Raw genomic sequence first — 24,454 nt, forward strand, 5'->3', positions numbered from 1 at the left:
TCAATGGCCTGCACAGCTTATTATAAGGGTCAAAAGATAACAAGATGACCATATCAGATAATTATGCTTGCCAAACGCACAGACAAGAAGGTGTATGGCCACCTTAACTTTTGAAACATAACGAAGACTGAGGCACAGGATAAAAAACAAGTCGTTTTGGTTTGCAATGCATCCTTTGAGCAACAAATTCAATGTCAAAAAGGAGTTGATTTATTGGTGCTCCATCCTACAGCAGGTTTTTAGGAAAGGGGAATAGGGACTCCCTTTTCCCACCCCCCTCTCCAACACATGGGGTGACAATGAAATTAAATGGCATTTGTCATCATTCATATTGTAAAACTGTTTATGTTTGCTGGTACACAAGCTTTCACTAAGTCATAGCTATGTCAAGTATATAACAGGATAATCTTCTCAACTGGCAAACATGATATTCACAGCCTGCATCTCATATGATGTTTGTGTGGCTATTGTTCTTGACGCTGCACTAGAAAGACCCCATTCAATAAATCCTGAACTAAAAGGAATTCTTCCATTCAGTAGTTTCTACTGCTCCACAACCTGAAATGGCCACAAACACAAATGTATCCCTTGTTTACAACTTTCAGTCAGAAAAAGGTATTCCTCATTCTATTAAGCTTGATAAGTGTGTTTGATTGGCTGCTGATTTTCGCTGCAGTTGTTGACTGGTTCACATACTTCTAGCTTGATCTCTTGGGTACTACACTATTTTTATGTAGGCTCCGTTATACAGTCTAAGGGCTTGTTCACACAGATGATCGTCATCTGTTTTTGATGGGGTTTTTTACACATTAAAAGCAGATTAATAATATAAAGAATCATATCCTGTGGGGAAATGCATACAGGGCATGTTTTAGCCTTGAGAATTGTTCTATTCTGTACCAAAGAACTTGCCTGAAGGATCTTTGTTGCATTAATTCCATATTCCAAAAAGGAAAACAAGCATAACAAATAAAAGCATAGCAGAATAAAATATTACTATATCGGTCATTTTCAACACAGCCTTGTATTGAAGCAAGTAAAATATTGTACAATTATTATTCAAGGGCCTTGATAACCTAGTGTATTTGTATGAATATTCCTGGTATTTGTTACTTATTATAGACTAGTATTTGGTTTAAATAGTTTTACCAGTCAATAATTGTTAAGGAGAGCCCTAATTATTTTTCCTATTTCCTTGTCAATGGGGCAATCCAGATTATTTACCTTCCAATAGCATTTTGTAAAGGACCGATATATTATTTGTTCAGTCAGTCCTTGACTTTCCTAGTAAGAATTTTAATAGAATGTATCCCTGTTGATATCTCAGTTATCTCACTCTCTGACTATCACTCTTTATTTTAGGCACAGTAACCTCATTTGTAGTGAAAGCACACACAGTATATTTCGGCAAAGAAAAGTGAGAGTTTGCATTCTCCTGCCGAAATCCGTTATGTGTGCCTGCACCCGGGCTGACACAATTGTTCCAGGTGCAGTAAAGATAGGAGGCTAATGCCAGCACAGGGGCTTATTCTAGTCCTGCATATTTCAGCCTCATATGCATTAGCCTTACAGTTTCAGACTGGGTCTGTCCTAGTACACTCCAAAGAACCTCACAACCCCAGGGCAATTATATAAATATGTGCCAAATGATATTTGTTTTTATATAGGCCCATGCTGGAAATAAGTATGGGCTGATGGGAATTCCTTTAGGCAGGGATATACAGGAGATCATTTGCTATTCTGGAAGTTCAGTTTAATACTGCATCCTGAGGAAGTGCTTTTCATCAGAGTCTGTCACTGCTATGTGAGCTCATACTTAGCATTTCCCATAAATAACTATGGGAAGCAGTTTTAGGTAGACAAAAGCATAACAACATTTCTAGTGGTCAACAAAATTTTTAACTTGTCCAATATATATCTGGCAATATATATCTGGCAGAATTTTAGCCAAATAGCAGGACAAGCCATCAGTTTCTCCTCATACATACGCCAATAAGCTACTGGCTCAGACGGGTGTGGCAGTGTCTTCATCTATTATTGGCATGTGTATGGGAAGTTTTAGAGAAGGTACGGTAAATAGTGTAGCCAGTGCTAACTTTGTAATATGTAGTGTGAAACTGTAATTTATTATGGGACAGCACATTATTTAATATACTTATATGATGATAACATTCGGATGCTTGCACTAAGCTATAGAAATAATCGCATAATATGAAGCAGAAGCAGCCAGAGTTCTGCTTGATAAATCTACCCTTCATCTGCAATGTGTCGAAATCATGTTGCATTGTGCCTCAAAATACTGACAGAATTGTATTCTTGCTTTGATAGTACCAGAAGATTCCTGAAAAAAAGTAGCTCACATAAACGTGGATTTATTGAACGGAGCCTGTCTTTCTGAAGGTCTATGTTGTTCATCACAATCTTGCACTGGTACATGGGCAGGTTATCTTCTTCTAACTAGTATGTTCTTTTCTTTTTTATTGGGCTGGGGAGGGTATAGAGTATTTCATTAGGCATAGATAGTAGTAGAGCTGGAGTCAGGCAAAAACGGCTAGCAATCATCACTGTCTGTTGTTGAAAATGAGGCATAAGTATAGAGCTGTACCCTTCATTAGATCAATAACCTGTTAAAATTATCACCTTTCTAATCTTGTAAATTGTTTTCATTTCAGCAGTATGGTCAATGTGCTACAGCAGGGATCCCAAACCTTTGAACCCATGAGCAACGTTCAGACGTAAAAGGAGATGGGGAGCAACACTAGCATGAAAATTGTTCTTGGGGTGCCAAATTAGTGCTGTGATTGGCCATTTGGTCTACATTGGGGCTCTGTTTGGCAGTACATCTGGTTTTTATACAACCAAAACTTGCCTCCAAGCCTGGAATTCAAAAATAAGCACCTGCTTTGAGGCCACTGGGAGCAACATCCAAGGGGCTGGAGAGCAACATGATGCTCATGAGCTACTGGTTGGGGATCACTGTGCTACAGTAACCTTCATCATTCCTTCTCTCCAACAACAGAAAAAAAGAGATATCTTATTCCCCACAGTATAATTAAGGGACATGTTAAATCCTGATAATATCAAGACTACAAATGACAGAAATGAACCTGCAAGGACTCTCAACATTTGTCACACAAATTGAATTTGTTAAAGGACCTGTGGGGAAAAATCCCCCTACCCCCCACCCCAGGAATCCCTCCCTCCTCCTCCCAGGCTAACTACCCCCCGGGGAGATGCCCCATACTCCATACTTTCTTCCTCTGTAAGCTGACTGAGAGATCGGTATTTCTGCGCATGCGCAGTTGGAGCAGTTTGCCGGTTTGAGACAACTGCGCATGCGTGGAATTACATGGAAATTGGCAATCTCTCAGTCAGCTTACCGAGGAGCCGGAAGATGGAAGCGTGGAATCTGCGCCGAGGGGTAAGTATGGAGTATGGGGCATCTCCGGGGGGGGGGGTAGTTAGCCTGGGGGGAGGACTACAGGTTGATTTCTCCTTTAAGGCCGCAGTTCTTTCAAAGTGTGAGGAGGCTAGCCAAACAGTTGGAAAAATCAATTTTAGAGGGATTTTAGAGGTGATTTAGATATATCTGGTTCAGTAGCATGCCTGATTTGAACTATCTAGCCTGCTAGTAGGGCTATTGATGGACTATCAACATAGTCTGAATTATAAGCTACTGAACTGGAGCTTTAGTGAGTTTTATAACTCGCTAAAGCTTCAGTTCAGTAGCTTATAAGGCTGCTGACTTGCTAGTTCATGAAATATTCTATATAACATTGTTAATCATCAGGCAGCGTAAGGAATACAGTACTTTATGCTCTCTTTTTTTGTAGACTGTACAGATGAATATATACTCATGAACTGTTTCAGTTCAGTGATTAATTAGACATTTTTAGGGGGGTAACATAACATTATAATGAAAATATTTATTATTTATGACTTGTCTCTTAAATATATTATCTTGTCAGGTAGAGGATACCAACAGGGAATCGGTGCTTATTTATGTTTATTGGTAGGCTGAGACACACAAAGGGGCACATTATAAATATCATTTGGGAGACAAGTGGTAATTGCCCATGCAAATTATTTTGATTTGTGGGCTTTCTACCTAGAAATCCCACATGATGAAAGTTTGATTGTAATTTTGTTCTTTATGCACAGTGTTGGACTGGGATGCCAGAGGCCAGCCAGAAAACCCTAGATCAAAAGCCCACTTTATTTCACTTTATTTGTCCTTTTCCCCTTACTCTTTCATTATTCTCACAGTCTCCGCTTTTTATCATACTTCTCTGTACTATCACCTAGCCTTTTCTCCATTACTTCCTGTTCTGATACAGAAATGAGTAATGCCCAAAGACTGACAGTAATTGTGGATTCTGGAGTAGCGCTGCTTAGGTAACATAGGATGCAAAAAAGATAATGGCACACTGGGCATACTCAGCATTTTGTCTAAATGGCTTTCCCCAAGGAAAAGTTGCTGAGACAGAACTGCAAGAATTGTGTCTGAGAGCTGCCATGGCTGTAGCACATGCAGCCGATTATCACCTCAAGAGGTTGATGTCTGCATTTTGAGGCAATAATCATCTGTATGTGCCAAAACCATGGCAACTGTTAATCTTTTTCTATGAAAAGTCTGAAACAAAAATACCATGCACCATTGGTCTAATAGTCATGCTCTATAAAGTGGCATTCTTTTTTTAGTAAACACTATAAATAAATCTTTCTCACTAAAGTTTCTCACTGATGTGCTTTCAACTAATACTGGCCTCAATCAGTTTGTCAGTCAGAAAATGGTCCAAATTGATTGATCTTGATATCAGTATATACTGTATGCATTAAGTACTGATGTACAATTTTTCATTAGGCAAACATCTATTTTGGGGTTTCCATCCACTTACAAAGCAGAGGGCATCATGTAACTTTGGTATATAACTAAAAAAAAATTGCAGCCAAGTGGAATAACCTTGTAAACAAGGTAACGTACTGACCATTTTTCAATTCAACAATACCGGTTGTACCACCGAATCAATGTTGTGCTTTGTCAAATTGTAAGCAAGATCAGGGAAGAAAGGAGCTAATCCCACACCTAACCACAAATCCATACGTGGCTTGTGTAATAAAAACATATTATCCTACACAGGGAAGAGTCTTCAGTATTCTAAGAACATGCTCGGAATCACTCCTTATGTGCCTTTGTAGTAAACATGCCAATAAAAGTAGCACGTGATCTGTCTGAACATATGCAGCACAATCAAGGATCCCCGCTGCCAAATCTGCTAGACATATATTCTCAAATGCTTCCAGAAGCCTTCAGCCAACAAGCAGGTGCTGAATTTGTCAAAACAGTGTACTGCAGACTGATCTCTCAGCAATTACTGCATGTATGTTGTTCAGATTTTCTGTTGTACATCCATTGTCGGAATTCCACTGTATTTGACATGCAGTGATTTTTATTAACCCTTTGTTGGCACATCAGTGTTCCAAAAAGGTACCCTGTCTGTTCTTTTATCATGTTGGTGTTGTTAGTAAATATATATATATGTATATTTTCATATATTTAGAGCAGTACCCAGCATATGTGCATTCTGGGAAGACGCATTAACAAGTTATAAGCATGTTGAAACATTAAAGGCAAACTACATTAAATCCTAAATTAATCTACATAAATGGTTCTCGAACCCTTAGTGCCAGGTGACCTTAAAACCTTGGACTGTAAAAGAGACAAGTGATTTAGACTGCACCTATGTTTGGATTTTGCTCAAAATTTAACAATGCTTTTTTGGTATTCAGCTAAATGGTTTGTGGAGAATTTGGATGCTGCCACACGATGCTATAAAATGGCTCACTATGAGCAACTTTTCAACTGGTCTTCATTTTCTCTTATTTATAGTTTTTGAAATGTTTGCCACCTTCTTCTGATTCTTTCCAGCTTGTAAATGGTGGTCACTGACCCTAGTAGCCAAAAACGAATGCACTGTGAGGTTACGATTTTATTGTCACTGTTACTTTTTATTACTTATCTTCCTGTTCAAGCCCTCTCCTGTTCATATTCCAAACATTCATTTAAATGGTATGTTAAAAGCTAAATATTTAAGAAAAAACTCAAATAACAATTAAGACCAATTGCAAATTGTCTTAGAATATACCTGTCTATATCATACTAAAAGTTAATGTAAAGGTGAACAACCTCTTTAAGGTATGACCATTAAATCTAACCCCCAAGCCGAACTACACCTCACAGCAGCAGTAACAAATGAATAAGTATTTGCATTATACTGTAAAGTTCTACTTCAAATAGGGATGCACTAAATCTAGGATTCTGTTCATGATTCAGCGAAGATTCTACCTTTTTCAGCAGTATTCCGAAATCCAAGTGCCTAACTGAACTGAATCTGAATCTTTTCATCACACAAAGAAGGAAGTCAAACAACATTTAAAAGCAAACTGCACACGTGGTTTTCTTCCCCCCTCACATCCCTAATTTACATATGCAACTAAAATAGTGAGTTTGGTGCAAAATAATCAATAACTTTCATCACATGTGTATATGACTGATCCCTATACAATGCTGTCCACTAATTCTTGATCATATATTTTTGTGTTGACACGTAACTCAAGACTATGCAGTTTTCCGTACAACCCTACATACTGCATTTCTTTATTGGCAGTAAAAACGTAAGATGGCTTTACACAGGTTACTGTACTTGACCCCAGAATTACCTCAATTTGGAGGAATCCATTCTGGCTGTCAACAGTCTGCACTATTTTATTAAAATGCATAAAATATAAAGTTTCACAAATTTATTTTGGAATCTAATATTTGTAGCTTTTATTATATAATAAATCAGTGTTTCTTATCCTTTTTCTCGGGGGGGGGGCCTCAAATTATGTCAGGAAATCAACTCTGTGAGCCAAGTATTGGTTTAGAATTCTTCTCTAGTAAGAAATTGAAGTTTAGAGAAGGGATCATGGAGACGCACCATAATCACACTGAGACATGGTATGAATCCTGACCCATAGGTTAAGAATCCCTCTAATAAATCCACAAAGTGAACAACCCTCTTTTCCACTTTTGGCATTTCAAATAACAGTCTAACTAATGGCAGAATAATGAAAAGCTTTCCAAAAGAAATCTGACTTCTGGTAAGCAGTGATTTCCTTGCAATAGTCTACGACACATTCACACACATCTTCCACATGGGTGACCAAACCTGGTCAGGTTTCTCTTATGTATGCTTTTATGAATGATTAAATTTACAGTTTGTTCTTGGAAGTGTGTTTGTAGATACAAACATCTTGTTTATCCAGCAAATAGGGATGCACCGAATCCACTATTTTGGATTCGGCCGAACCCCCGAATCCTTCGTGAAAGATTCGGCCGAATACCGAACCGAATCTGAATCCTAATTTGCATATGCAAATTAAGGATGGGAAGGGGAAAACATGTTTTACTTCCTTGTTTTGTGACAAAAAGTCATGCAATTTCCCTCCCCATCCCTAATTTGTATTTGGATTCGGATTTGGTTTGACCGGGCAGAAGGATTCGGCCGAATCCTGCTTAAAAATGCAGAATCCCGAATCGAATCCTGGATTCAGTGCATCCCTATTTATAACCATAATTTTTACAGAAAATGGAGGGATCTTACCAATGAGATAAGCTCAGTTTCCTAAAGGGCAACGCATTTAATAAAGATGCCAATTTTTTTTAAATAGCTGATTGACCCAAAATGCTTTAAATTTCCCATTCTACAATAAAACATTAAATGGCCAATCCAAATATACAGTAATTCAAATAGTAAGTCAGTTTAAAGCCATAGTTTTCTTCCACTGTTTCTTTTTTCTTTATACCAGTTAGTTATTGCTCACACTCTACGTGGTAGTGAAAGAGTTGAAAGTGGATAATACACTAGCTGCTGTTACTATAGGAACTGATGTTATTCCCCTACAGGGATTTCCCATAGTAACACAAATCACAAGTGAACTGTTCGAACCAGAGTCTAGTTACTTTAAGCCAGTGTTGGAAGCAAATCCATTTTTCTGAACATCCAAGCTGCCACCCTCCAAGTGTTAGTGATCAGCCTATAACTATCAGTGGGATGCTGTCATGTCAGCAATTGGAGAGAGACGCCCTGGAAGTACACTCTAAAATTATCTATGGTCACACAGCATGTACAGCTAAGCATCCCATACCAGCATATACCGTAATACAGCACACTGACTGCAGCATAAAAAATTACATTATAACTACTACCTACTACCTCTTTTTCAATTTACTACTAGTGGTATGCTTATTTATGCTTTTAGTTCAGCATTGTATGCTCTGGCATATCTACCATACAGCAAACCCCTTGGTTGCCAGGAGATCCAGACCGTGGGGGTCTCTTATATAGTAATCCCCCTTCCCAGCATTCCCTACCTCTTCAAATTTGCTGATGCTGCCACAAACTAGTGATCTGTCACTTTTTCCTTGACAATATTAACAAGTTCTGTAACAAACTGGCCTCCCAAATTCCCAAATCTCCCTCACTCAGTCTACATTAAACACTGCTGCTAACATTCTCCTTCTCTTACCTAAGATAGAATGAACTCCTGTCTGTATAATGACTACCCATTAAATAGCTCAATGTATTAAACACTCTGTGTGAAGATCTGAGAAGCCCTGTATAGGGCATAGCAGGCCTGGACCGAGAATCAAAATAGGCCCTGGCATTTCAGGTACATGGAGGCCCAAACAGCCCCCACCAGCCCAATAAAAAGTAACTGTGAATGGCATCTTACAGCAGCCCCTATGGCATTTTTCGGAACCCACAGATTGCCAGTCCAGATCTGGGGCATAGGGATTTTGGTCACTAAAAATGCAATGCTCTGCTTGGCAGTGTAAGAACAGCATAATGGCTAATATACAAGGGCAGAAGCTGATATTCCTGAAGATTGGTCACTTTTTCCCATTTAATGGTAGCTAGCAGATGTAGTGCTGCTGAGTCTGCCTTTCCTCCCTAAAGGAAATTACATTGTTACAGTAGAGCACATTTTGAGACAGATTTATTTTCATTTCTTGACAGTATATATGATATTTGAGACTGCAAACTGTTTTATAAACACTAAGATGAGCAGTTGTTTTCCTGCTGTTTTCTGAGTAAAATGAAATGCTGTCTGTGCTGTTTCAGGTACTGTATGTGCTATTTGATTATGAACCCATCTACATACATTTTTCTTGAAGGTAGAATCTTTTTTCTTATTATTTATAAACTGTAACTGACCTCATCATTAATACTACAGAATAATACCTATTTTGGCAACATACTGCTCTAGAGTGGATTTGAGTGATTTGGGTTAATGACATGTTCTGGACCCGTTGATCACGAATATTTGGTACAGGTATAGGATCCCTTATCCGGAAACCCGATATCCAGAAATCTCCGAATTACGGAATGGCTTCTCTAAAATGGCTCCGAATTACTCCCATAGACTCCATTTTCTCCAAATAATCCAAATTTTTAAAAATGATTTCCTTTTTCTCTGTAATAATAAAACAGTAACTTGTACTTGATCCCTACTAAGATATAATTAATCCTTATTGGAAACAAAACCAGCCTATTGGGTTTATTTAATGTTTAAATTAATTTCTAGTAGACTTAAGGCATGAAGACCCAAATTACGGAAAGATCCGTTATCCGGAAAACACCAGGTCCCTGTACTGTTAAAAAACCTCAGGCTCCAAACATCCAACTTGTCCTGCACCCCAAATAACCACAGACAGATTTTGATAGTCCCTCTGTTTCACATCAAATGTTTCTCTTTTGTCTCCAGGGACTAGTACACTGTCTGCCACTGTACACAGCAAGGCATAAACAAATCCTGTTGTTTAAGTTATGATTTACTATAATGGCAACTGCAATCAGTACTTCTTTATCCCTTTATGTTCTCTTGTTCTGGCTCTTGAAACAATGTAGCTAAAGACTCCTAAAGATCGCCTTCTGCAAAATTGCTTGAAGAGTCAGAATAAGCAGCACAATGAAAAAAGGGCAAGGTAAATACTGCTTTCAATAACAGAAACATTTAAAAATAAAAATTTTTTGTTACAAAACAAGGAAGTAAACCATATTTTTTCCACTTTTTCCTTTGCCACCCCTAATTTGCATATGCAAATTAGGATTCGGTTCGGTATTCGGCAGAATCTTCCAAGAAGGATTCAGGGATTCGGCCTAATCCAAAATAGTGGATTCGGTGCATCCCTACTTGTAAATACCTATAAGAGGGATGGCTAGTTTTGGACTGAGATTCAAAATAGGCCCTTCCATTTCAGGTACATAGAAGCCCAAACAGCCCCCACCAGCCTAGTAAATAGGACAGTCATAATGCTTGGACTGAAGTCAAAGAATTGCCCTCTGTTTGTGACCCCAACAGGGTCCTGCTCTAAAAAGGTCAACAAAAAAATGGTTCATATTAGGCAATAAGAGAATAATTACCATATCAAGAAATGACAATGAATGTAATTCTAACCATCCGTAGACATTTACAAACAGTACTGAACCCATAAACATATGAATATAAATAATACCTGGCTTAATGCATCAGAGTGCATGGGACTATACTGATGGCTTACCAAACAAAGAAAGTGTATCTTTTACTTCAAACTGCAGGGATAGAGATCATAGGGATATTCAAACTAAAGTTTGGATTATTCAAATTCTAGGCACTCGGATTCTTTGAGTTGCTGGGAGTCACTTACAGAAATGTACTCTGTTGATACCTGGCATGTTAAAGGGTGACAGAGAATTGGGATGGTGCCCTTGCATGCTTATAATTGATATTTTGGCAATGTTAAAATATTCCTAATAAATCCTTATTTATAAAAAGGCTTGTTGGAGTTTCTTCACTAACACTGGGTGAATGTTATAACTATATTACTAGTAATAGTAATTATAATTTTATAGTATAGTAATGGGATCTGTTATCGAGAATGCTTGGGGCCTGAGGTTTGCCAGATAAAGGGGGGTTTCTGACATTTGGATCTCCATATCTTAATTCTACCAAAATGCAGTTAAACATTAAATAAACCCAATAGGATGATTTGCCACCAATTTGGATTTTTTTGGATTATTATCTGCAAGGTACTGCTTTATTATTACAGTGAAAAGAGGAAAAATCTAAATACATTAGAATTATGAACTTTTGAAATTTTTTACTTAGAAATTGACTCTATTGATTATGGCGTTTCCGTATTTCTGATCTTTTTGGATATGGGGTTCCATATTTGTAATTACAATTAATTAATTAGCAGAAGACTAATTGCTGTTTGATTGATATGAACTACTTCTCAGGGCAAATTCCTGTTTTAATGTACAGTAGTGATGTGCAGGCCAGCCCCATTACCCGCGGGTCGGGCGGGTTCGGGCCGACCTCAGCACACTCTTTGCAGGTCGGATTAGGTTTGAGCTCTTTTTCATGCTCTCCCTTACACTGTTGGCTTCCTGCTTTCTTTTTTTGGGGCAGGGCAGGTCTATATATAGAGGTGAGGAGGTGGTTGCGGGCGGGTTTGGGTTGGGTGCATGTCGTGTGCGAGTTTTTCTCTACCTGCTCATCACTAGTGTACAGGTCTCAGTTTAAGTCTAAGCATTTTACCTGCCTCATACAGCCTGTTTGTACCAAGTGAATGAAACAGCAATGTGCAGTGGCCACAGTCTCAGGTGTTCAGAATGTTCAGAGATGCTCTGGCAGGGTATTTTAATAGTGGAATTTTAAACAGAACTAGTGGAACCTGAATTAAAATGTATATGTTTTAAAATGTCATACCACATGGCTGTAAAGGCACTTGTAAAAAAATATTATCCCCAACCAAAGGTGCTGGCTAATAGAGCCAGCACTCTGGTTGGAGTAACAGTAGCTTTTTTTTAATAAAAATTGCTCCCCCGCCAGCGCTAGGACACCCATAACAGGTGCCCTTTAAGATGGTCTTCTATAATATGTTTCAATATATGCATCTTCAACCTTGTCACCCGTTAAAAAAATGCTATGGCTCTTTATGATTCAGCAGCTGCCCTGATACTCAAAACACACTGTGTGACACAGCTTCCCACAGATCCTACCAAGAGTTAACATATTATTAGAGCCTTTACTCTCTGACTCAGCACAATGCTTTGTCACCATCTTCCCAAAATTCCCAAAACGTATAAGCCATGGGCAGCAAAGCAAGGTGTCATAGTCGTTAGCATTTCTGCGTATCTTGACAGCGCTATATAAATAAAAGATGATGATTTATGCAGAGCTGGGGGTCTTCCTGAGTTTAATTCCAGCCAAGGCACTATTTTCAATGAGTTTGAATATTCACCCTGTGTCTGCATAGCCTTCCTCCAAAAACATACAGGCAGGTTAATTGGCTCATGATAAATGTGACTCTACCTGTGATTTTAAAGGGATACTGTCATGGGAAAAAAAAATTTTTCAAAATGAATCCGTTAATAGTGCTGCTCCAGCAGAATTCTGCACTGAAATCCATTTCTCAAAAGAACAAACAGATTTTTTTATATTCAATTTTGAAATCTGACATGGGGCTAGACATTTTGTCAATTTCCCAGCTGCCCCTGGTCATGTGACTTGTGCCTGCACTTTAGGAGAGAAATGCTTTTTGGCAGGCTGCTGTTTTTCTTTTTCAATGTAACTGAATGTGTCTCAGTGGGACATGGGTTTTTACTATTGAGTGTTGTTCTTAGATCTACCAGGCAGCTGTTATCTTGTGTTAGGGAGCTGCTATCTGGTTACCTTCCCATTGTTCTTTTGTTTGGCTGCTGGGGGGAAAAAGGGAGGGGGTGATATCACTCCAACTTGCAGTACAGCAGTAAAGAGTGATTGAAGTTTATCAGAGCACAAGTCACATGACTTGGGACAGCTGGGAAATTGACAATATGTCTAGCCCCATGTCAGATTTCAAAATTGAATATAAAAAAATCTGTTTGCTCTTTTGAGAAATGGATTTCAGCTCAGAATTCTGCTGGAGCAGCACTATTAACCGATTCATTTTGAAAAAAAATTTTTTTCCCATGACAGAATCCCTTTAAGCTCCCCTTGGGAGAGAGACTGATGTGAATGATGTATAATCTCTGTAAATCTTTGTCTAAATGTGTCGGCTCTAAATAAAAACATATAATAATAAGCCAACAGTTGTGTTTTAGCCACAAGAACACAAGCCAAAAACTAATATTCTCTAAAAACAAAGCACGAAAGAATGATGTGACCCTTATAAAATGTATGAACTTGGGCTCTCAAGAGAGTTAAAAGTCTTGGGAAAGTTCCTCTGAGTGTTAAAGAGAGTAAATTTAAGTTAAAGCAACAGCTGAGTGACACAGCAATGTATAATGGCTAACACTGTATATAAAATTTCTGTGCAACCTGCTGCTCTCCAGCTGCTGCTAAATAGCAATTATTGCCAATATAGAAATAATAGGTTCAGAGACGCATGCTAATGGAACTAGAAGTACAGCCATCTAGTATTTGAATCTACAGTGTTTACTACTATATACGTATTGAGGACCGAAACGCCGATCTAATAAATACGTTTTTATTTGATTGAGAAATCCTGGTGTGCTTCAGCCTATTTCTATAAGTGTGTGCCTAAGCGCGCGCGCGCGTGCGTATATATACATGGGATCTGTTATCCGGAAACCCGTTATCCAGATAGCTCAGAATTACAGAAAGGTCACCCAGTAGCGTAACTAGAGGGGGGCGGGCCCTGGTGCGTGATGCACAGCCGGGCCCCGCCCCCCTCCGTACGGCCGCATTTTCAGTGGTGCACGGGCTGCCGGGGGCCCTGAGGGGGTGCGGGCCCTGGCCTGCTCGCACCCCCTGCTCCCCTGGTAGTTCTGCCACTGATTTTCTCCAAATAATCCCATTTTTTAAAAACAAGGGATATTAGTCGCCCGAAGAAGAGGCGATTTGTCGCCAGGCGACTAAATCTCCCGAATCTCCATGTGTGTCTGTGCACTTAAGGTATGAAGAACCAAATTACAGAAAGAGCATTCTGAATAACAGGTCCCATACCTGTACTGTATAAAGAAAATAAGGGTGAGAGTTGCAACTGAACACTGCTGTATAAATACAAGGATGATGATAACAAAAAGTTTTTCCTATAGCCCTAACCTTTAGATAAACATATGGGACACCTTACCAAATGTTTAACCGCAAAGGTTAAAAAAGTAGCAATAACAATACATTTGTAGCCTTACAGAGCATTTGTTTTTAGATGCTGAAAGCTGGAAAGAGCCAGAAGGCAAACAATTCAAAAATTATAAAAATGAAAAAATGAAGGGCAATTGAAAAGTTGCTTACAATGAGCCATTCGATAACATACTAAAAGTTAACTTAAAGGTGAATGACCCCTTCAACGGTCACTGTGCAAAACGCTGCCCTCCAAATGTTGCTACACTATAATTCCCAGCATGCCCCTGCATCTTTTGCCTATTTGCAGGATGCCGGGAGTTGCAATGAACATCTGGCATGTTATGTGTTTTCCATCACTGCTATAGATCAATTTATTTATCTACCTCCCTGGCTATAATCCTGCAATCAGTAACATGATCTAGAGCACTCTACTTTTTTTTTTGTTCACGGACAGTTATCTTATCTGTGGTGTTACACAGCAATAAGAACCTTATCTTTATTTGTGACACCTACTGCAGGCTTGCCCATACAGTGCTCAAACTGGCTACTTACCAACGGATAGGTTGACATTTACCAGGTTTGTTAGATTACTGTTCGAAATTAACATTATCATTGGATTCCATTATCATTATTTCATTCTAATTATCCATTATCTTTCCAGTATCTGGAACTGAAGCAGTGATAGTAGCCATATTTATCAAGCGAAACTTCCCCACCTGCACCCTTGGGTACCAGTTACGCTTTATTTGCATCATCCTATTAGTAACAAGCAAGGTTTAGCTGATCCCTGTCTCAAACATACACAGCTGTATATGTGATTTGTAGCTCTGAAAGTGGCGTGTACTGTGCAGTGGGTATGAAATTTACAATACCAAAACAGCATATGAATTCATTATTAACCTGTACCCTGAATAACACAGCTATTACTGAGATAAGGAATTCTCCAACACAAATCAAACCATTAACCGTCATAAATTAGAGAAATGGATTATGAAAAGATTTTGGATCACCTCCATATTATGAACAAATATAATTTACGAATTGTTGCTGTATTATTAAAGATGTGCTCCAACAAAAATATTATTTCATTAAGTAAGAGGCAGGTGCCCAATGCAGGGGTAAGGGTGTGCCAGAACAGGTACATATAGTATACGTAAGCTAAAACCTCCTGAAACTGTATCAAGCACTTGACACTTTATTTTATGGATATATACATTTACACTGTACTCTGCATTTTTATTCCTATAGCAGCATTCTGAATCCCTGCAGGGTTGTCATCCCCCAGTCTGTACTTGCAACTCCCAAAGGAAAGTGGTCTGTGGCAATGCAGGAAATTTTAGGTCCCTATATAATGGGGCAAATATATAAATGAAGAATATCCTTGATTTATACTGTATGTATATTATGTGACCCTCCAGCTACAATGCTAACGCTGAGAGCTGCAGCACAAAACCAGCTGGAGGACTGCCCTGCGATCCCTAATTTAGCTACTCTTACTCAGGGCATATGCCTTTTCTGCCCTATCTTAAGGCACGTTATTCAGAATGCGTTTATCATTAAATTCTCCAATATGTGAGCCAGAATCAGTTCGCACCAATTAAGTACTGAGTTTTGTCACAGGTAATATATTACAGGTATGGGATCCGTTATCCGGAAACCCGTTATCCAAAAGCTCTGGATTAGTCTCCCATAGACTCCATTTTATCCAAATTTTAAAAAAAGATTTCCCTTTTCTCTGTAATAATAAAACACTAACTTGTACTTGATCCCAACTAAGATATAATTAATCCTTATTGGAAGCAAAATCAGCTTTGTGCGTTTATTTAATGTTTACATGAATTTCTAGTAGATTTAAGGTATGAAGATCTATTATCTGGAAGACCCCAGGTCCCGAGCATTCTGGATAACAGGTTCCATACCTGTATAATAAAGCAAAGCACAAGTATCCATCAGATTGCTGCATGTCTGGGGCACAGGGAATCTAGGCAGTGCCCATGTGCAAGTGACTGGTTCCTTATAGCAGTAGGAGCCCTTTCTAGTCAATGACCTTAGGAGACTGTACATACGAGAGGCATCAGGTCTCCATAGGAGAATATGAACTGCCTGAGTTGCCTTAGTATCTGTGAAAAGACTGATTGATGCTCTCTGGGGAATAGGCACATCACAATATTTCCATGCAGCTTATTTAGAGAATTGATTGCTGGGGGGGGGGGTTGAGTTGGGTAGTGGACTTGTGCAGAGGGTTGTCTAGGTTTCCTCATTAATAAGCTGACCCATTTAAATTATCATTAGCAGTAAGGAAACTGGAGTGTATCTGAACATTGATGCAGTGGCTATACAGCTGTTGCTAAACTGCAACTGAAGAGCCACAGGCTTCAGATCTTCTTTTCCCGAGCCCCGTCTCTTGTAACTGCAGGCTTCTATCCCCAACTTACACAAAGATGTGAAATACCAAGCAGCCCCATGCCCTGGCAGACCCCCTCCCCCACCCCATTCTGCTAGGGCTTTAAATCACAAGCAGTGACACATCCCCAGCCACAGGGTGACAAAGCCATCCCGGGGATACGGCATGAGAGCCGATCAAACACCAGTCTGCAAAAGAAAAACTGCACTGGGCACTGCCCACAGAGGGGGCACCAGCAGCAGGATGAGAGACAGCCTGTGAATGGCTGCTCCTGCAAGGTGACAATGGTACAGCACAATCCCTGCAATACAGGCAATTCACAGCAGAGAAAACTGCACATTATTGTGTTCTCCATCAGCAAAACGGCCGATCCTCATGCCACCATCCATCCCCTATATAGGGTTTCCACCGGCCTTCCTATATATTTATCTTTTTATTTCCCTAGTAATAACATTTTAACTGGCTAGGTCGGTAAAATACCTGCCAGGTGGCAGCCCTACCCCTATTACATGATCCAAATATCATATATGGAACCCATGATCATAAGAGACCCTCCAGCTTCCCATGATGGGTTGATTTGGAGGCGGTGTCACCCAAAGGCCCAGCCCCTCCCCCCTGATCAATGGGATATTAAGAGAAAAGCTAATGAGTAATTTACCTTCATATCATTGATGATGGCCTGGAAGAGACCTCCCAGTGCCCCACACTCCTTATCCACTGACTCCATGGTGAGTGCAAAGCTGGAGGGTAGCACAATCCACAGAACTCACAGGAACCCCCCTAAGAGAAGGGGTCACACTCCAGCTTCCACCCCACTCTGGTTCGAATCCAGATGGGAAATCGTGAGCGTGAAAAAAAGACAGTGAATTCCAGAGAATCCAGAACTGTTGGGACCTCCTCCCCTGTGAATCAATGTCACCCACCTCCCCCCACCCCTTCTCCCTCCACTTGTTATTTCCCCCTGTTGAGTCTTTTCTAGTTGATGTCAATTTCAGCATTCAGATGCCCCACGTCCAGGGGGGAAACGAGGCAGACACAGCCTCTCACAATCATCCCTGCACGGGGGAGGGGGGCGAGCTCTGAGCTGGGCTCCTGGGAAAGTCATTGACCAATGCAGTGAAAATGGGGGGAACAAGACAAGGCACCAAGACAGCGGCGCTAATCCAGGGGAGAAGCAGGCGAAGTGCAGGAGCCCTTTGGTGCTGGCTAAGAGGCTGCAGTGCAGCAGAGAGGCAGCAGACTGGGGAGAGGGAGGCGAGAAGGGGAGGAACACAGATCTGTCACATGGAGGGAACGAGGGAGGGTCTGTGTGAGGATGACTGTGGGAAATCAAAGCCGATGGCAGAAACGCTTTTCTTTTATCACTAGTCAAAATGGGCAAGCGATTTTAAATACATATCACAAAAACTTCTTTCGAGTGATAGATCGTGTGTCTGCCAACACCCCCCCCCCTGCAGCAGCAGGTTAGTGGATAGCTCCGCAGTGGCACCACTCACCCTTATCTTTAATTGGGGACGTGTGAGGCGCAACTCAGCGACACGGAGCAGGTACCGACTAACTCTCGGGGCGCCAACTGCGTTACACGTACGGTTTATAGTCCCGCACTGAGTATAATATACACTGCTGCCCAGCCACACCGCAACTTGTCTCACTTTCCTCCTGTAAGTGTAGCAAATGGAATAGCTCTACTGCAAGCTTGTCAGGTGTAACTTTCAAAAACATCCAAAGTCTATTACAAAATAAGCCCAAAACTAGCCAAGAGGCACGGCAAAAGTAGCCCACAAATAGCACAATAGGCTAGTGAAAAAAATTCTAAGACATACTGTTTTTAACTGTTTATCATTTTTTTCTATGATGCAAAATGGGACAGATTCGCCCATCACAAGGGGCATCCATAACTACAGGGGGAGCAGGAGGTATAGGGCCCTTCTAATACAGATACAGTTTCAAAAAAAATATTGGTAAAATACGTCGACCTCAAGATATTTTGGTGGCCTGAAAAATGATTTGCTGTGGGGACCATTAATATCTTGTTATGCCACTACCCATCACTAATCAGGGTGACAAAAGTCAGGGCTGTCCCACATAATAAGGGTAAGGCCACACTGGGCGTTTAGTGGAGATTTGGACGCCCAGTGTGGCCTTACCCTAAAGCAGAACAGTTGGGAGGTATGTCACTGCAGAAATGGCAGAGCTGTCAATCCTGAAGCTACAGATTTCACGCTGCACATGTGCTGATGTCACTGAAGTGTTCTGCACATTGGATTTTTGCCCCAAAATTGTCTGAAATCAGGGAAAGTCACAAGAAATTGGGAGAATGTTTAGGAGTGATGGGAGACCAGGGGGCCAGAGCCCAAAATCTGGTAACAAAAAAAAAAAAGTGGGGATTGACAGCTCTGAAATGGATTCAGATTATTTATTTGATTTATTTAATTAACCCTAGACAAGATATACACATCGGACTGATGAACTACAACTTTCAGCAGCCCCAAGATATCCTCAGAGTTCTAGTCTAAGGATCAATTGCAAAAACAAATAGCAGCAACCACATCACAAAGTAATAGTACAGTCACATACTGGTATGGGACCTGTTATCCAGAATGCTGGGGACCTGGAGTTTTCCAGATAACGTATCTTTCTGTAATTTGGATCAATAATTTAAACATTTAATAAACCCAACAGGCTGGTTTTGCTTCCAATGATGATTAATTATATCTTAGTTTGGAACAAGTACAAGGTACTATTTTATTATTATAGAGAGAAAGGAAATATTTTTTTTAAAAAATTGGATTATTTGAATAAAATGGAGACTATGGGAGACAGCCATCCCTTAATTTGGAGCTTTCTGGATAAAGGATTTCTGGATAACAGATTCTATACCTGTACCAGTTACAGAAGAAATCAGGCTGCAGAACAGACAGACTGGGACTGAGAGACCTGCAGCAAAGAGGAGTAAAAAAAAAGCGTCTTTCTAAATAATTGCATGTTGGGTATTGTAGTCTTACATTAAACTTGGCAGTTGGCAAATTGTTAAACAAAAACTACATTACCCAACACGCATTGGGGAGGCAGGCTCAGCACATTACGCTACAAAAAACTTTGTACAAACCAGCCAAAGCCCCAAAAAGTAGCCCAAACCTATACCTTGGCTAATTTGTACTTTCAAAACCTGCCTGGCAGAATTTGGCTGGAAAACTGTAAACCTGGCAACTCTGCTCTACTGACTGCTTTCAACTTAATATGCTGTTACTGTATAACTTTACTGAACAGAAATAAGGTGACTTATTTATCCAAAGAACTTCTAAAATAGTGTATTTAAATAAACATATTTTTACAATAAAATTAATTTCATGGAATATGATATACTATTATTATCCTGTATTTATATAGCCCTGGTATATACCACAGTGCATTCAGAGGATATATATATCAGGAGCCAAATAACCTGCCTGCATGGAAAACATATATTCTTTAGATCCATAAAAGCAAATACAAGTGCTTATGGTTCTGCAAGCTATTATGCACAGATCCCGTTTCCATTAATTTATTTGAAATTGGAGTTTCATGAGCATGGTTAAATACATAATTCCCATTAGGGCAGCAAGTTCACTGCCTGACTGTTATCCAGTGTTGGGCCTAAGGATGTTGGAGCACAAGGCAAGTCCCCACACTGATTAACCCACCCACCCCACTTGGCTCCTCAACACACTTACATAATCCCCTGGATTTTCAGACATGCATAAACTAGAAGTGGAATTGCAGAATGAGGTGCCCCCCACCATTGCGCCCTAGGCACATGCCTCTATTGCCTGTATTAAAACCAGAAAAACACAATAGGGCCCAAGTCAGCTTGTGTATCTCTAGTGGCAGAATTATTAGTTATCAAATGGGGGAAAAATTTAACTTGGGGTGCAAATAACATAAAGGGAGATAGGGTTTGGAATTTTCTCCATTCTGAAACACAATATATTGAAAGCACAAAAAATGAATAGTTAAACATGAGATTTAGCTGTAATGGTGAGAACAATGCTAAATTCACTACATTATGTTGTTTGGAAAAATGTATGTGACACCAGAGAGTGGTCATTATAACATTTCATTTTTATCAGAACAAAAGGAAATTACATTTACTGGTTATGCTATTAGGTCATTAGACTCTGTCACTGCCTGGGATACATTTATTTCTATATTCTGTGCATTAGTGTATTGGAACCTGCAGTCCCAGTGAGTCCCAGGTGTCGTGCACCATTTTACAAATACCTGCATAAAGTGTGTCTCTTCATACTTAATCTTGTATTGCCTGGTGAGTGCCGGCTGTTAAAGCCCTCATATTAGTTTATATTGGAATGGTCAGTTTAAAAACAGAGCCTGGCAATGACAGAGTAGCTCATTTATTAGCATGTTGCAATCACCCCGGACTGATCTCTGATCTCAGACAGAAGTTAAATAGAAAAATGGCCTCTGCAGCTTTTTGCACCTAATCCACCTACTTCAGCAGGTGCTTATATGGTGGGCACCTTGATTTGTTTTTTACCGTTATTTATTTGTACAAACAATACGCTCATGTTGTGAGTCCCCAACAGATAACATCTTGCTATGCACAACAAGTTTAAGATGCTTGCAATATGGAAAAAAAAAGCAATGCTAGATTGAAGAAGCGCACCATTTATATCTCCAAAACTATATAATTAAATAATCAAATCTGTTTATAGTTCATAGTTCCCCAATGGCCATCACCGTAGCAAACAGTAGTTAAAAAATATATGCTACAGTGATGGCCTTGCTGGCCAATGTAGTTGAAACATTTTTAAACTTCTGACTGACCACAAGCTCCTGACTTCAATCGGCGGGATCCAATGCGTTGCGACAAAACGCCAGAAATAAGGTAAGTGAATATATTGTCGGATGAAGTCCCAGCGCTGATCCGCAAGGCATGACTGTTGGATGCAGACGCTGCATGCTGCTTACCTTATTTCCGTTGCATGCGATTCGACACCGGCATTTTGTCACAGCGCATAGACCTACCCTTAGTAGGGGGACTGGATTGCTAGAGTGGGAGGAGCCAATCACTGCTTTGTGTTCTGAGCTGTCCTACTTTATAGGAGACCAAGGGGCTTTTCTTAAAATACACCTTTGAAGACTAAGGTATGGTTTTAATTTGTGCCTTATGTGGTGAAGATCTTATTTATATCTTAATGCCCCATACAATGCCCACCAAGAATGCATTACTGCCTGATATACTCGCTAAAAAGACTTTCCATCTTTTGTTAAAAAGCAAATGTGGCCACCTGAGCATTTTTAAATATATGTGATTAAAGAACACTTTTCCTTGTACAATCCTCACCCACACTAATAACTGTAATTCCCTGGATGGGGGTAGGTCATAGTAGGTCAGGGCTCACTCACATATGCTGCCTGGGGGCCAGAATATCTTGTTACACCCCTGCAAATGACATTTTTGCGTTTTATTGTAGAACCGGGACAGTAACATTCCTATAAACTGGAATTTGATAGCCCCTGGCTAGGACAGTGGTCTAGTGAGATCCTATTTACTTGTCCAGATGAAGATCTGCCGTGTTTGTAAACTAAAACATGCAACTAATCTCTGTCCCGGAGCAGCTGGCTAGCGAGGGATCTGTATTTCATAATTCCATGTAATCTAATTTGACTTTATTATCCCATTATTAATTCCTCCCTTGAGATAATGAACGTGAATATAATAAAATTGAGCTTACAAATTGTATTTGCAGTGTCATCAGCAAGAAAGGGGTTAACATGGCATTTGTTGGAACTACTTCATGGCCCTGATTAGCTGCAGAATAAATCTTATCAGCCTTTGCTTCTTCTCAGATCCAGAGGTACACTGACCAGATATCTCATTGGTTTACAGAGGGGTGTTTTTGTTAAGTTTGGTAGGATTGTATTGATGCGCTTCAAGATTTTATGTATAGACAACAGAATATTTTTTTTTTTTTTTTATTTCTCCCTTCCCACAAGAGGCCACTGCTTGGAGCATCATGGCTGTACCAACTCATTAATAAACACAAATTTAGAGAAACACACAGTATAACGCTTACTAAAACTGTTTTTAAAAATATTTATAGGCATGTAGAATATAGGTTATAGTACAAAATTGCACTAAATTAAAACTGTCAAGGTGAATGTTTAGTTAACTATTTTCCTACCACATCTAATATTTACGTGTCCCATATAGTAGGCTTTATTGCAGTGGGTCAAGTAACTAGATCAGTGATCCCCAACCAGTAGCTCGTGAGCAACATGTTGCTCTCCAACCCCTTGGATGTTGCTCTCCAATCCCTTGGATGTTGCTCCCAGTGGCTTCAAATTCCTGTCTTGGAGGCAAGTTTTGGTTGTATAAAAACCAGGTGTACTGTCAAACAGAACCTCAATGTAGGTTGACAATCCACATAGGGCCTACCAAACGGCCAATCACAGCACTTATTTGGCACCCCAAGAACATTTTTCATGCATGTGTTGCTCCCCAACTCCTTTTACGTCTGAATGTTGCTCACGGGTTAAAAAGGTTGGGGATCCCTGAACTAGATAAACAATTTTCTCTATAGAAATCTGGAGTACAGTTTATACCAATCTGGAGGCTTTTTCTGAAGATAATGTCAGATATTCAGAATATAGCTTATTACACACAGGCTTTTTTAAAGTGGACCTGTCACCCAGACACAAAAAGCTGTATAATAAAATTAAACATGAAATCCAATTTCTCTTTTTTATTAAAGCATTCATAGCTGTTGTAAGCTCATTTAAATATCTCAGCTGTCAATCAAATATTGTCTGCCCCTCCTCTATGCCTTAGGCATAGAGGCATGGCAGACAATTACTTTCACTTTCTATTCAGAACTTCCTAGATGTAAATGCACTCCCCACATTGCCCTATTCTCTTCACCGTTTAATTTTGCAACCAGGGCATGGGGATGGACATCGGGTCCCCCACTTTGGTGCACCGACAAGATTCATAGATGATGCAAGGATTGCCTTAAAGGAGAATTCAACCCATTTGTAAAAAAACTAGTAAATCCCACCCCAGGTAGACCTTCCTCCCTCCTCGCCCCAGGCTAACTCCCCCCCGGGGAAATGCCCCATACTTTATACTTACCCCTTGGCACAGATTCTGCCAGCGGAGTTCCATGCATCCATCTTCCGGGTCCTTGGTAAGCGGACCCGGAAGATGGATGCGTGGAGCTGCGCTGGCAGAATCTGTGCAGAGGGGTAAATATAAAGTATGGAGCATTCCCCCGGGGGGAGGCAGTTAGCCTGGGGGGGGGAGGGAGGGAGGTCACCTGGGGTGAGGGGTACTTGGTTTTTTACAAATGGGTTGAATTCTCCTTTAATAACAGTGCTCACAAAATGGCTCCTGCTTGCTATAATTATTAATACCCAGACTGAAGTAAACAAGATTCAAATAATTTATATAGTGTAATTAAAGTTTATTTTGCTTGACTAATGTGATAAAATCGGATTTTGAATAATTTTCTGGGGTGATGGGTCCCCTTTAATAAACACATAATGCAATATATGCATTTTAGTCGCTTAACATGTGCTTGTAAAAGCACTTTAAAAGTGTGTTCTTAGCTATGTGTTAAACTTTATTTAACTTAACTTTAATTACTCTTTAATTACTCCACATTAAAGTTATCTTTCTTGAATATGACATTAAAGGGCAAGTCAACCCCCCCAAAAAAACGTGTATTACAAATATTTCAGTGCTTTTAAAGTTATTTGTCAAAACAATTGCTATTAAAAGCCACATTTGCCTAAATCCTGGTTGTTACTTTATAAACTTAGTTCCCTACAGGTCTGTTAATTAGCTGGCTTGTCTTACATTCTATCAACCGTCTCCAGTCACCAGTGCAGAGT

The 24,454-nt window shown here is 39.9% G+C and overlaps 1 protein-coding gene across 3 annotated transcripts in view; it reads right to left on the bottom strand.

Annotated features, from left to right (window-relative positions):
• Positions 1-17,849, bottom strand: part of mtss2.L (MTSS I-BAR domain containing 2 L homeolog) — a 77,052-nt gene extending 59,203 nt beyond the window's left edge. For 2 of the 3 annotated variants that reach the window (XM_018258084.2, XM_041590254.1), the window contains exon 1: positions 17,220-17,849. In XM_018258084.2, coding sequence (XP_018113573.1) covers positions 17,220-17,288 — 69 coding nt within the window. In that variant the 5' untranslated portion in view covers positions 17,289-17,849. The remainder of the gene's footprint in view (positions 1-17,219) is intronic. The other variant, XM_018258083.2, reaches the window with a different exon arrangement.
• Between the last annotated feature and the right edge of the window lie 6,605 nt (positions 17,850-24,454).

The sequence above is a fragment of the Xenopus laevis genome, chromosome 4L, assembly GCF_017654675.1.
Source record: "Xenopus laevis strain J_2021 chromosome 4L, Xenopus_laevis_v10.1, whole genome shotgun sequence".
In the NCBI taxonomy this organism is placed as follows: Eukaryota; Metazoa; Chordata; class Amphibia; order Anura; family Pipidae; genus Xenopus; species Xenopus laevis.